General features: G+C 40.7%; 1 protein-coding gene across 2 annotated transcripts in view; it reads left to right on the plus strand.

Annotated features, from left to right (window-relative positions):
• Positions 1–1,527: 1,527 nt before the first annotated feature.
• The window catches only part of ETV5 (ETS variant transcription factor 5), a 39,455-nt gene continuing 25,869 nt past the window's right edge, over positions 1,528–15,113 (plus strand). The window contains exons 1-5 of one of the 2 annotated variants that reach the window (XM_063306838.1): positions 1,528–1,619; positions 3,449–3,590; positions 3,748–3,835; positions 3,914–3,961; positions 4,422–4,472. In XM_063306838.1, the coding sequence (XP_063162908.1) occupies positions 3,546–3,590; positions 3,748–3,835; positions 3,914–3,961; positions 4,422–4,472 (232 nt within the window). In that variant the 5' untranslated portion in view covers positions 1,528–1,619; positions 3,449–3,545. Of the gene's footprint in view, positions 1,620–3,448; positions 3,591–3,747; positions 3,836–3,913; positions 3,962–4,421; positions 4,473–15,113 lie in introns of those variants that run through there. The other variant, XM_063306839.1, reaches the window with a different exon arrangement.

Consider the following 15,113-nt stretch of genomic DNA (forward strand, 5'->3'; position numbering starts at 1 on the left):
GACTGCCATCTTTATGTCCCCCTCTGCACTATGATTTATAAGTTAGGTATCTTTGTGGCATTTTTCTATTCCAGACAAACCATTTCCCAAACTGATAAAATCTGCAGCAGCCTTATGGTGGCAAACACGAACTTTGAGCACAAGTTAGAGTACAATTTAAAGACAGCATCAGGCAGTCAACATCCCAGGAGAGCAGCATTCACCAACTGGCTGTTCAGATTTATCTATCTATCTATCTAATTTGTCCCAGCCCATCTCCTCCCATCGGGGATACTGTACAACATCCCCCCAAAGCCTGTTGCTGTGTTCTGCCTGGTGCCTGGAAGGGAAATGTAAAAATGGAGCTGAGTGAATTCCTCTGGGGAAAGCATCTGGGGGCCGCAGCATGGAAGGTCCTGCTGTATGTCTGGGAACAGAAATAATGACCTGACTAGGCAGAGGCACCGTCCACTCGAACGCCCACCCAAAACGTTGTGCTTCATCGTTTAGGCTCGGCCCTGCACCCATTTCCAAATGCCAGGACTCAACCCAGAGAGCTGGGACGTATCCACGAGCAAGTGAAAAGTGACTTAAATCCAGGACCGCTGAGCGGCTTCCGAAAGTCCCCACCAATAGGCAAAACCGTGCGGTGAAACAAGCAAGGGATTTCAAATTCTGCCTGTGTTCTTTTCAGACAGACTCGAGACTGTTCAGGCGGTAAAATAAAGATCGTAAAGCATAATATATGCTTCCTCGCAAATAGATCTTTAAATAGATGCCTGCCGATCTGTGGCAAATTCACATTTAACTCCTGCGGATTTGGACGACACCTGCCATCCAACATAAGCGTGCTTCCAGTATGGCAGCCCAGCATGGCGCAGTCCACGGATTTAGCGGGACAGAGGGCGGGACGACTGGGGGTTGAAGGAGCGGAATATTCGCGGTTTGCAGCGTCGTCCCGAAAACCCGAGCGTATTAGAAATGCCAAATCCCAAAGCAGCAGGGAACAGCAGCCCCGATTTTGAGGTGGGCTTTTCCTCTAAGCGTTTTCAGAGAATGCAGACATTGGAACACAGTTCATATAAAACGATCTAGGGCACTTTCTACGATGATTTTTCTTCCTCCGTCAAGCTCTCTGCTTTGAGGCAAGAATGCAAACACAAACACAAGCTATGAATAGGCCAGTGAGATCGGCCGAAAGTAGCTTCGTAACGCAGCAGGCAAAATGCCGCCGTGGTGAGCGATCGCTTTAAATCTTTCCCGGAGTCCGCCTCGCCCTCGGAACGCGAGGTATTTTTTTCTCTCCTTTTTTTATGAATGAAAAGGCTTCTCAGCAAAAATATGTAAATTAAGGCCGACTTGATTGGCTATATTTTCCCGGATGAAAAAAAAAGTTAGGCCGTTCATTGTTGCCGAGAGGCGGGCTTAGGATTGCTCTGGGCGGTGTTCTAACATACGAGCGCCATTGGGTGCCTGGTAGGGTAAACAAGCTGTGATTGACAGGCCGTGGCAGGGTTGTGAGCCAATGGGGACAGGGCGAGGCGGACTCTGGAGGCCGTTCAGGGGCTTGGACAGCAGCCCGAAGACGACACAGGGCTTGTAGCGACTGCGGAGCGGCAGCGCGATAGTTCTAACGGCAGGTGAGGAGGGGCAAAGCTCGTTTAGCCTCCGGGTTTGGGGCTCGACTTCTGGGCCGAGGATGCTAAGCTATGGGGTCCGTGGACTCGTGAGATCGGGTGCGCGGCAGGAGAAGGTTTCCGGGGACAGGTGCTTAGGTCGGCAAGATGCTGGGGATTGCGGGATATGCGGAGAATACCGTTGCGACTTAATAAAGTCCACTGGAGTCTGCTGTGATAGGGCTGGATCTCGGGAGGGAATGGGATCAAGGGTTGCAAGAGTGCATGGAAGAGACAGTATGGCGAAGAATTGCGAGGGAAAACTGTACAGCCGCGCCGCCACTGGCTGCAGCAGGCACTGGCTCCGCTGGGAGGACTGGTTGTGGGGTCTGTTTGTTTGTTTGTTTGTTTTTGGTGAATGTGGGCGATTTTATGAATGGAGTTGGTTTTGTGTGAATGGAGCCATGAGTGCGGGAGCGAGGGCTGAATCTTTTCGCGGTGCTCCTCACGGGGGACGGGGTGGTATATCTCAAGGCGTTTAATGAATGGAGTGCGTCCCTTGTTATTGTGAATGAGGCCCTGCGCTAGGGTTCTAGTTACGCTATACCTGCTCTGGTTGTTTGCTCTGCCATTCATAAAACTTAGGCTAGATTCGCGCGCGGCGCGGGGGAGTGGATGGTAATTGTATTGTCTGGCTATGTGAGGTTTTTCACATAGAAGTCAAGAGAGGAAGAAGGAAAACGGCGGCTAAAATACATAATGCAAAGCAGTGACTATGCTATTTTATCCTTCAGTTATTGCTTTAAATGTCAGACATTTTCCTTAAAACCGACGAGGTAATTAAGAAATTTGGGATTATCTCTAGAATTCGTAGTGGGCAATTTCTGTGTTTTCTTGCTGACATTTAGGAACGGTCTGCAACAGTTGATCTGCCAGGATAGAGACCTTCATAAGCTGTTTTCCTACCACCCACTCCGGTGTTGTAAAACTTCTGATTTTCCTGAAGCTTTTCTTTAGAACATCGATGTTTTATCTTTATCGAAGCTTTTCTTTAAAGCATCGATGTTTTATCTTTGTCGACCATTTAGCAGAAACTGGCTGGACTATCTGGTTACAAAACTGCCTTGGAAAAATATTCACAGGCTACTTAAAGCCTTGCAAGTTCCATCAACAGAATAAGAGCTATTCAGTGCCATTTCTCATGTCAGAGAGATTTCTGTTACAGGGTGTGTTTAAGCAATAAATTATCTGACATTTCTTGGTATTGTTTTGCTAAAACAGGAATACTAAAAAGGGTGTCATTCCTCAATTTATTTTGTGGGAAGTAAATTATGTTGAATGAGAAGAAACTTGGTAAGTTCATGGTTAAGTTCTGGACAGTTGCTTTCTCTGTTATCTAGAACAGTGATGCATAGGTATCTCATCTGAAAGCTAGAATTGATTTTCTTTGCACTTGTTGCTATTTATATTCTAGCTCTGGACCACATAGAAAGGAAAATGAACTTGAAATCCTATGACCCTTTGGTTTGTGATACATCCCTTCTTAGTTGGAATTTGCTTTTTGTCGTGTCATAATTGTTTCCATAGTAATTCTGTGACATCATCAATGAAGTTGGGACCTTAGGTCTGTTGGTTACTAAGAAAAATAAGATGATGGTAGATACATGAATAAATACAATAAAAACTAGCTGAATTGAAGAAAAATACTGTAATGGGAAGTGCAACAAATAATCCTTAAAACTTTCCAATTATACTCAATTGCGGTTAGATGAAGTCTGTTAAGGTGGTCTAAAGGTAGTGGTTTTTAAAAATATATATATATATATATATATATTTATCTCTCTTCTCTCCAGTTTTAAATCTGCCAGAGCTAGATTTTGAACCCTTCTTATCCTGGAATTGCTCAATGCTAAAACCATTCAAAGGAATATTTAAGAATCTGCAAACACAATGGATGGCTTTTATGACCAGCAAGTCCCTTTCATGGTTCCTGGGGTATGTCTCATCTGGTTATACTTTTTTATGGAACTCTGTTTTCTTAGCACATGACATTTCTCTACCACCATCCTCCCTGTCTTTGTGCCAAGTTTTATTTATTTATTTGTTATTTGACTATTTGCCCTTTGTAGCTATATTTCTTTGCTTTCACTAGAAACCTTGCACAGATGAATGTCGTGGAAGGCCAGTAAATGAGAGAAAAAGGAAATTTCAAGACACTGATCTGGCTCATGATTCTGAAGGTAGAATCACTATCATTCTTAACAGCACACACAAATGTTTTTTATAGCTTTTTAGTAGCCTTTCTTATTTTCTTTCAGAATTGTTTCAAGATCTCAGTCAGCTTCAGGAAGCTTGGTTGGCTGAAGGTAAATCCCCACTGATATAACTTTCTACATCTTTATTGTCCTTTGATAGCTGTGTTTATAGTTAGCTGTTGAACTTCTTGTTGCCATAGTGTGGCCTTTTCTATGCCTATTTGAACCTTATTTGAATGCATGCCAATGTATGGTCTTTAATATTGATCTTGGTTTTAATTTCTGAAATACTTGAGTTTGTCTAACAGATACCCAGTTTCTTTATAAACAGGGAACTAAATTATGTGTATTTATGAATTTAAATTAAGAACTTTTAATGTCACCATCCTGGATTTTATGTTTCATATTTATATTTATATTTAAGAGATACTGATTTAATTGTATTTTAATCTGTATTTAGTTTTACTTTTGTTGTAAACTGCCCAGAGTCCCTTTTTTGAGGAAGATGGGCAGTGACGAAATTTGGAATATAAATAAATAGCGTGTCATTATTTTTTTTTCATTTTTGTAGCCCAAGTTCCTGATGATGAACAGTTTGTCCCAGATTTCCAGTCCGATAACCGTAAGTCACATTCTTGCTCTTTGATTTACTTGCCCCGAAGACTACAAAATATGTGACTTGCTCCCTGGTCTTTGTGTTCGTGTGTCACCTTTATTAACAGACTGCAATTCCAGTGTGTGTGGGAGTTATGGAGTCCTTGTCACCTGGAAGGGATGGGAATAAACAGAAGGGTGCAGTGTTGGAGGCTCTGTTAATGGCACTGCTTTAACTGAAGAACCTGGAAATATTTGTGCGAGAACATCTGAGGCTGCACCTTAACCTTGATTTCTGCAGAAGCCTTTCAAGCCCCCATGAATACTTCATAATGTAAAGGATATTAAAATCCATTTACCAGTGCACACTAGAGCGCTCTCACCAGCCCTGTGCCTCTAATTCCCCTGCTGACTCTCCTGGCCATTATAGCCATAGCTCATGAAGCTACGAAGGACAAAGCTTTGCTGGTGAAACTTGAGCAGCTTTCGGGAGCATTAGTCATTGGCAAGCAGCAGCTCTGCGAAGGCAGCGTCCAGAGTGCTCCCGCTGCATCACCAAAGGATTTCTTCCTTGCCTGCAGGGTTTCATAATCAATTCCTGGGCCTGTTTTTACCCCAACCCAAGCATATTTCATGCATAGTTTTCAGCTGTGGTCTTGACGTGCTGCAGGAAATGAAGTTCTTAAACTTAAGGTGAAAACGTTACTTAGGTATTCATTTGGGGCAGGGGGCTTCTCTTTTTTCCTTTTCTTTTTTTAAAATGGGCTTAGCTGTTCTGGTTGCCCCAGTATTTGAAGGCAAGAAAACATAGCCTGCAGAGGAACGGATTCTTGATTTCAGCTCTGTCCCAGCATGCAGTGGAGTGTCCTGTGCTACAGTAAATGCATGTTAATTATTGTCTTTTGATCACTTTGAAGTGAGTGGGAAAGTTGCCATGAGAGCTTCTCCAGACAGGCAACACGTTTGCTGGGGCGTGTGTGTGTGTGCACATCCCTTCCCTTCCCTCCTTTTGAAATGAAAGGGAGCCTGGAGTAAGACATTTTCTCCCTGTGTTGACATTCTAGCCCAGCCCTTCCACTTCTCGCTGGGAGCAGCATAAACTGAAGTTAGGATGTGTGGGAGGATGTGTTGCTGGCAGAGATGGGCTCAGATACCTCTTGGCAGGCTTTGCCAGCCCTGAACCTGAAGGATTGTATGAAAAACCAAATGTCTTCTCGTAAATGATGGGTCTCCCCAGTAAACCTAGCTTTCTTGGGTTGGAGAAGCCAAGAGTATACTAATGGTGATCAGCATTCATGTCAACCAAGTTAATGGCAGAAAAGATTTCCACTGGAAGCAGCTTTACATGTGATTGAATGGCTTTTTCCTGGAATAGTAATTCTTCTGGTAATGCAGCATTAAATCCTTCTGGGTTTGGATTTTTTTATAGTACAGTATCTCTAATTAAATTGTTAAAAAATTTATGCTCTGCAATAGGGGTAACCAACCCTAAAAGTACCTGATGGAGCAGGGCAAAAATTAGAGTTAGGTTATTTTGTCTTAAATTTAAAAAAAATTAAATATAATTAATATAGCTACTCTCCAGGCCAGTGTTTCTCAACCTTGGCAACTTGAAGATGTGTGGACTTCAACTCCCAGAATTCCCCAGCCAGCATCCACACATCTTAAAGTTGCCAAGGTTGAGAAACACTGCTTCAGGCATTCATTTTGTAATTTTCTCCTTCAGTCACATTAAAAGTTCAATTTAGTAATACCTTTTGGAGGTCTCTGGGGGCTATGACAGAGGTGTCAAGGGGACACATGAAGCCCTGGAACCTCAAGCTAAGCACCTCCAGGTTACAATCAGTCAGCAGTCTAAAGTAGACATTGATTTAAAATACAATTCTATTAAAATTCACTACCAGGTGCTATAGTAGTTTGAGGAGAGTTAAGTATTGCCTTGGAAAAGTAATCTGGGGAGATCAAAGATCCTTCTTGCATTTGTGAAACTCAGTAAGGCTTGCTGTGAAGAACAGGAATAATGTAGGAATTAAATGAATAAAGGGGGCACCATTTGCACATTGAAAGCATTTTTGGAGCTCTGTTAACACGGCACAGATTTATAGCATATGATTCATGGTTAAAATTATTACTGTGGATTCTGGCACAAAAATCAACTTGTATGACTGTTGTGTTAATCATAAACATATTTACTTAGAAGTAAGTCCCATTTAAATTGGTGGGGCCTGATGCCAAGTGAATGTGTATTGTGTTGGAGTTATTAAGGAAGCAGTTGATTCTGTCCTTGTTACAAATGTTTGTCTGCTGTGTGTGTTTCAAATGTATTTTATTTTTATCCTACCTTAATTATAAATTCTGGGGAGATGATGTTGGGGGATTTTGCTTCCTTTTGATCCTTCTGATTATGTAACTGTGTGAATTTAAGTTCTTCAATACATGTTCAGATAGAATTTTTAAAGTATAATTTTTATGAAAGAAAAGGCACCAGTATCTCTCTCTGCATATCTTCCTCTAGTTTAAGACTAACTGTTAAACAGTAAGAATAGCAGCTATAGGTAGTTTCCCCCCCCCCCCATCTCTAGTGTTTTCCAGATGCCCTAGATACAGCTTCCTTCACAAAAGAAAGCAAGTTCAGATAGGCTGCTATAAGTTAAAGTGCTTGTCTTCTTTTTTCACTTAAAAAAAGTATTTTTGATCTTACTGTCCCAATTCTTTGTAGAGTGCTAGTATCTTAATATGCATTTCCTCTTTTTTGGGCGGTGGGATGAAGAAAGATACAATTGATAACATTTGTTGTGCTGGTTCCAAACTGTTTCCTCCATGGTAACAATTTGATTTAGGGAAGAAAGTTTCTTTCCCTGGGCTAACATTGTAACATAAATGCATAATTAGCACTGTGTTGTGGGACACACCCATTGGATGATGTTTCTGATATTACTCGTGACAAAACTTCTCTGTTTTTTTTGCCCCATCTGCACAATTGCATTGCTGGATGACCATTTGCAAACCCTTAAAAGACTGAGCATGTCTTTGTACCCGCAGCAGATGTCTTATACCTCATTACTTTGTTGGATCCTATGAATGTGAACTGCCCTGGAATATCCCATAGTGGAAAAGGATGAGATACAAAGACCACTCATGTAGACTTAAAATGGAAGTGCAAGCATTTTAAATAAATTTTAATAAATAAAAATAAAAAATAAAGCAGAACTGCTGCTTGCCTTCATAGGTATTAAGCAAAGCTGTGAAGCCTTTGTGCACTGTTATGGAGGAGCAGCACGGGAAGCCATATGTGTCTCTAGAGATAGTTCTAAATCAGGAAGATCCCTCCCCACCCCAGAAAAGGAATTATCTGCCTGCTCTTTCTGAATAAAAGCAACGGAACAGAATACCTAAGCACTTTTTCCCTAATTTCCAAATGTTTTTCATTCAGATGTATGAATTGCTATATTTGGGCCATTGGGAATATTTTGGCTATGGTTCTGTCTTACAGCCTACAATGTGGGCTTGCTCCAAAATATGTGCTAGTCATTAAAATTACATTGCAAATTGACATTTTATTACTGGCCTGTGTCAGAAGCATTGTTATTCTGGCATTCTGCTTCTGCTGGACAGTTCTGTTTGGCATTAAAGAAATGCATTTCTTCTCCCCCATCAGAAAGTAGGGTACATTTATTTGTGTTATAGTTTATTTTAAATGAAGTTGTTTTAAGCTTGCCTTGCCTTTGATGCCCTAATTTTCTATATGTAGGAGATTTTCAGTAAGGGGCAGGGGAGTTAAGCATGTGATCTCATAATATGTTATAGTCTAGCTGCATCACATGATTCAGCTAGTTATTTATTTTGGCTCATTTGATTTATATAGGAAAAGTCAATTGAGAAGAGGCAAGTCTCTGCAATTCTTTCTAACTGTTCGGAGCAACCTCCTACTAAATGCAGTTTAGTGGTAACTATTATGGCATCAGAGAATGGGCCAGAGCTACACTGGCACAAAGCACTGTATGTACTTGGTGCTGTTTCAGCATTATTGGCTTGCTTTACTGCTTGTGCACAGTAGGCAAGATGAAAAACCAAAACACCACTCATCCAAATAATCTTACATTCCTGATTTTCTCCCTGCTTTGACGTGTTGAGAGACATTCTGTTGTACCACTCATTTGTCTTTTCAGATTCTAATTATAGTGAGGATATTAGAACATACACTTTCTCAGTATGTGTATTAAGACATGCAAATATGTGTGTGCACAAACACGTGTGTTTGTACAATATAATTTCAAGACACTCCAGAACTCTTTCACTGGGCATCCGTACGGGGTGCAGACTCAATATTGCACACTTCAAGGTGTACTTTCCTGCCATTTGTAATTTCTTTTATCTAGCAGGGCTCTAAATATTGCAGATTCCAGGAATGGATTAAGTTTCAGTGTTTCCTAGGAGTATAAGAAAAAACATGATTTCATTTTTTCTTCTTGGCTTATTATTGAAGGCTTTTTAAATATTTTGGAAGTACCAGATTTGAACTTATCTTCATTAAGCTCAGAAGTAACCCCAGGGGTGTACAATATATTACTTTCTGAATCAGGAGCCACAGATCTGAATCAGATGTTCATCTGTCCATGGATGTTGTCTCCCTGCCCAGTGTTGTTCCCCAGAATGTAACTTAGGGTTAGTGGCCGTACTATTTAAATAATTGTCTTAATTTGTCCTTTAGGCCTTTAAACTGCAATGGGGCTTTGATTTTTAAGCCTGGTTTTCTCCAAAACCATCTCTTTAGCATCCAAGCAACTGCATGCTATGTTAGGAAGGGGGCAGCTTTATTTGAAAATCAGGCTTTTCTTTCTTACTTCAGGGGTCTACTTTTTATATAAGCATTCCAGTTTGGCACAATGGTTAAGGCACCAGGCTAGATACAGAGAAACCATGAGTTCTAGTCCAAGTTCTAGTCTTAAGCACAAAGCCAGCTGGGTGACCTTGGGCCAGTTGCTCTCTCTCAGCCCTAGGAAGCAGGCAATGACAATCCACTTCTGAAATCTTGCCAAGAAGACTGTCCAGGCAGTCGCCAGGAGTCAGTACTGACTTGAAGGCACACACACACAAAAACACAATTCCAGCTTTGTCCTTTTCCGGTTTTTATTTTCATCCAGCAGATCTTTACATAAGCCATTTGTTTTATAAATAGAGGGGAGGGGAAAGTTATCCCAAACTGAAATACGAAGAGCTGGTCTGCCCAGGCAAGTTCTGGATAGCTTCCTAAAATGTTTGATTGCAAATTTATGTGACCCTTTGTATGGAGAGAGCTGGTACGGGAGAGAGAGACAGTCTGATTGATTGACTGATTGATTGGGCAGCGATGAAGCCATCTCCTCTAACCTGCAGTATTCCAGATAGAATGGACTATAACTCCCATTATCCCCATTCAGCAAACAATGGTGGGTGCGGATGATGGAAGTTGTCCTCCAACAGATTTGGAGGGCAGCAGGTTAAGGATGTAGGCTATCAAGGGAGAGAGAGTTTGTAGGTGTTAAAAAAAAAATAGGGGTACTTGCCTACTGAACATAATGTTGCTTAAGATTTACATCTATTCAGGTTTACATGTATGTGAAAATTTAGGATTAATGCTAGGATTTATTTAAATTTCATAGATGGCAATGTTGGCCAAATAATTTTCCATCAAAATCATATTTAATAAAATTAATACTTTGGAGCTTAATCTCAGAGAATTCCAAATCAACAGTTCCTCTTTAGTTAGTATTAATTTTCATTAGCTAAGAACAAATATGAAAGAATGCACAAAAAATAATAGTTGGTTGCTTTTTTCATGATCCATTTTAGAAACATCCTTAAGCATGGCAATTTTTGCATCAAGTTCAAAATTTGATAAGAGTGTAATTAAAAAATAAGGCAAGAGTGACTCCTGAGTCCATCCCCAATTTATACCCCAATTTCTGCCTAAATCAGGCTTAAAAATATACTTGGTTCCTGTTCAGTTAATTTCTTATATTCAGTAATCATTAACTCCATAATGCTTTTTAATATATATATCAACTCTTTGATCAAAACACTTCAGAGAGTTGATATCCACACCCCAAATTAGCTGATAGACATCGCCCAATTCTGCTCTACTCAGATGATGCAGTTCTTCTCTCCTTGTCTTCTGTCAGCATGAAGCAACACTAAGGACCCTGGCATCCTACTGCAATGAGGAACAATTAATAATCAATTATGATAAATCTAAAGTCCTAGTTTTTTCCAACAAAAGACAAAGGCACAAGTGGACAATTGATTCCCATGAAGTAGAGCAAGTTAAGTGTTTTAAATACCTGGGCATAGTTTTGGTTTTAATTAGATTTTATTGGAATTTTATCGTGTATTTATTTGAGTTTTTATTGTATATTTATTCTGTGTTGTAAACCGTCCAGAGTCCCTCCGGTTGGAGGAGATGGGCGGTGACAAATTTGATAAATAAATAAATAAATTTCAGGCCTCTAGGAAATCAAAAATTCAAAACATTAAAATAACCTTAGAACTAAAAGAATATTATCAAGAATTGTAAAAATATTTAAAACCAAATTTGATAGGGTCATTCAAGTATCAGGGACTGTCAGGGTAAATAGGCATTTAGCTATTTTCTAAAATTCGAAAGAGGCCCATTGGAAGTTTTTTCCAAAGCTCTGGTGCTGCACTTGAGAAGGTCTGCCAATAGATATATGGCCTAGCAATTTCACACAGTCAGCAGTCACTCCTCAGCAGATCTCAAATTGTGATGTGGTCAGGAATGAGGCACTGCCTCAGATATCCAGGTCCAGAGCCATTTGGTGCTCTGGAGATAAGTACCAGCATCTTAAATTGGGCCTGGTATACTGTTGAAAGCCAGTGCCATACTCACAGAGCAGAAATAACATACTCCCATCTTCTGAGCCCATATCCTCCCCTGGCCGCAGTATTCTGCACCAACTGTTGTCTCTGGACCTTCTTCAACAGCAGCTGTGCATAAAATGGATTACAGTAATCCAGCCAGAAGATTACCAGCACATGCACTGCTGAGGTCAGGCTATCTTCATCCAGAAATGGCTGGAGTTGACTTACCAGCTGAAGGCGCTCCTGACCATTAGGTTATATTTACTTCTGTTGACAATTTGGCATCCAAGAGCGCTCCCAAATTCTGCACTCTGTGCTACATGAGAGTGCTACCTTATCCAGCACTTAACGTTAAGTCCAATTCCTGGATTTTACAACTGCCCATTAGAAAGGAGAATGGAGAGGTGCTGGGAAGAGCCAAGTTTGTGTGGTGATCAGGGAACAGAGAACAATGGACTACAGAGTAGATAATCTGGAAGAGACTGAAAAATCCCCCAAAGTCAGCCCCTTTTCCTTTTTTACCCTTTCTCTTTATGTTAATAAGGATTATACTCAGATTCAGCCTTGATTCCATCATCCATCACAATCAGTGGGGAATATTGCAGCTGTAATTTAACCAATTTATTCCAGCTGTAGTGTGGAACCAAGATTGGGAGCCACAGTTCTAGCACTCTCGCCTCTTCAAGACCCTATTTTTCTCTCCCTACTTGATAGCAACCAAACTTGTCTGCCAAGGATGCATACTCTTGTAGTTCTTGAACAAAGCAGGTGTGTTACACTGGGGCTGCAGTTAGAACTTCTCAATTCTTGCCATAAATAGGGATGCTACAAGAACCACTTAAATGGAATTGAGGGACTAGGACATCCATGAGCAATAAGAACAAGTTTGCTGTCCACAGCAATGTACAGCAAAGAAGAAAAGTTACTTTTTAAAATAATTTTTAGTTTTTTCTTTCTCTGTGCCAAAGCGCATTTTCCAGACCTCACCACAAGTAGTGTTGCACAATCATTTGAGTCTGCAGTGAGCTCTATGGAATGGCTAGCTCCTTCTTATTTATTCAGGCCATGTCTGCAGTGTTTGAATTCCTTACATAAACATCCACAGCACAAGCTCCTCTGTGTAGGACAGCTGGTCTCTGTTATAATCTTAAGTGTCATTTCCCTTCTCCTGATTGGTAGCGCTCAGCTGTGAGGATAGAGGGTTTTTTGTGAATGGATGGAGTATTCCAAATTGGTTGTGAATGGAGGGTGGTGCCTTCTTTCAGCCTTTTTTTCCCCCTCCTTCAATGAATAACTAAGCTCCATTGTGCTGCTGGCAGAAAAACAACAGTTCAAACAACACAGAGACTGTTGGGAAGAAACATGCTTGTGACTGACAGCTGGAACACCTCCAATCTGAGTTTCCTGCTGTTTGCTGTTCAGCAAGGCCCTGCCTAATAGGAGGAGGGGTGAGACAGAGGAGAGGGTAGTCTTAAGGGAAGAAATTAACACTTGAAATGCCAGAAGAAAGCCAAAATGAACACTGACTACAGATATTTACTGTAATGGGTCTTTTTTAAAAAAGCAGGTTTTGATTACCTACATTATTCACTGATTTGGGGGGAGATAAAAGGGAGCTGGAGCCTTTTCTTGAAAATGAATTCTGGACTTAATTTTGCCCTTGAGAAGTATTGTATGCCAAGAAGCTCTGCTATTTTGTCTTCCCACACAATTAATTCTTTGGATAGGTCCCACTTCTGTCACACAGATTCATTCCTGGGAAGTGATCCACAATGCAGGAGTCAGTGTTTCTAAATCTCTTGCAAAGATGAGACTGCTAATTGTTAGTGATGGCTGAAAGCTGTCACATCCAGGCAAACTGCTTATGGTAAAATAGCTGTATGCTTAGCCTTGGGGGTGGGGAGGATAAAACTCTACTTCCAGCTAAGCAAAGCAGTTCTGTTCAGTCACTACTTAGGTAGAGAATTCTGATGCATATGCCTTTTCCTCGAATGTCTTCTCCTATAAATTAATTAGGTTAAGCATGTATTGATTGGTTTAAAACTTAAGAATGTCAGAGCTTCATGGACAAGTATCAGGATAATGGCACATATATAAGTGTATGTGTATGTACACACACATACATTTGTGTGTATTGCCAGAAATGAACCCACTCATCTGGTCTGGTCATCACAAGAGGGCCTGTTGCAAGTCCCACCTCCTTGTGAGTTACCCGGGTAATGGACCAGGGAACAAGCTTCTCAAAGGTGCCCCCATTTTATGAAATATGCTCCCCAGGGGTATGGATGGCCCTGACCCTGCTGGCATTTCATGAAGAAGCTAAAGCAGTGTTGTTCCAGCCTCTGTTCAGCCCTTTTGTTAGGTAAGTTTAGTAATTACTGGCTTTTAATTGCAATGCCTTTACTGTTTACAGTGAGCTTTTAGTTCTGCTTTCACCTGGTGCACTTTGTTTACCCTGCTCAGAGCTGAATTTAGTTACTATAGACTTTTAATGATATTAATGTTTACAGTAAGAATTTACTTTTGCATTTGATTTTCTTTTTACTGCATCCAGAGTCCATTAGTATTGAGGTGGATTAAAATAATACTAAATAAATAAATAAACTATGTGCTCTTTCTACGCATAATTTGAAATTTTCCTAAATTCTGTAGAATGAATGGAAGTTGGAATGTACTTTCTTTTAAGGTTTTAGGTTAAGTCTTGTGCTTGCTAGCTTTCACATTATTAAGAGATTGAATAACTGAAGTAGGAAAGTGTGCTTCCAAAACCTGAAGACTGAATAAATATACTTTTTTCCAAATGCTCCCCAAATACCTGGATAATTCAGAAGTAGGTTACAAGAACTGCATGCATAAAGTTCCAGGTTCAATTTCTTGCAGTTCCAGATAGGGCTGGGAAAAGAACCCTTACCTGAATATCTGAAGATCAACTACCGTTCAGGGGCTGGGTTTACACATTGTGCTGAGCTAGAATTAGGCGACCCACAACTCGGGGGCTATGTTCAAGCTTCCAGCATCTCTTTTGTGCCTCTTCAGTGTCTTCCCAGATTGTGCCACTAAAATTCAGCAGTCGGGCAGGGGTGGTTTGCTTGCTTTTATCCAAATTAGAATTGACATGGTCATATCAAGTGTCCAATAGATTAGCTTACCTGTTTTTAATTTTCAAAAGCAATCCCTGAAAAAAGGCCAAAAATTTCAGTCCTGCCCCCTGCAGCTATGCCACCTCCTGTTGCTCTTGATGCCACTCCAAAATCATAGCCTTGCTCTCCCCTGTGCTAAATCTTACTTAACAATGGTTTGTTGAATAAATCAAAACTCGAGGTAAGCCATAAGCCATATTTTACAAACCATATCAACTGTGTTTACACAATCCACCAAGTCAAAAGCAAACCATGTACTGTTATAGTGTGACGTGTGAACCCATTCTGTGTATACAGTACTGAGCTAGGTGGTCTAATAGACTGATTCGGTGCTATGTAGTTGTTGTTTTCTTCTCTTGCAGAATCAATATTTCAGGTAAAACATATTTCTCATGAGGGAAAAACCAGCATTGGTTCCACTTTGAAATGTATCCGGCTAGATGCTTGATCAAATATTTCATTCTTGGCTTCAGGCTTTCTGCAGCACCACAATGAATCTGCCACATAGTTGTTCTCCAAAGGTGGGAAGAGCATTGACGGCAAGTTCCTATAAGGATAATTAGCTCTAGTATAAAATGAGGGCCACTTAGTTTGAAAGTATCTATTGGAATCATAATGAAGCTAGTGCTGGGGAACTGGTATGTGATAATACAGCTGAACTACCTTGGGTG

Source organism: Candoia aspera, chromosome 6, assembly GCF_035149785.1.
Source record: "Candoia aspera isolate rCanAsp1 chromosome 6, rCanAsp1.hap2, whole genome shotgun sequence".
NCBI classification, from domain to species: Eukaryota; Metazoa; Chordata; class Lepidosauria; order Squamata; family Boidae; genus Candoia; species Candoia aspera.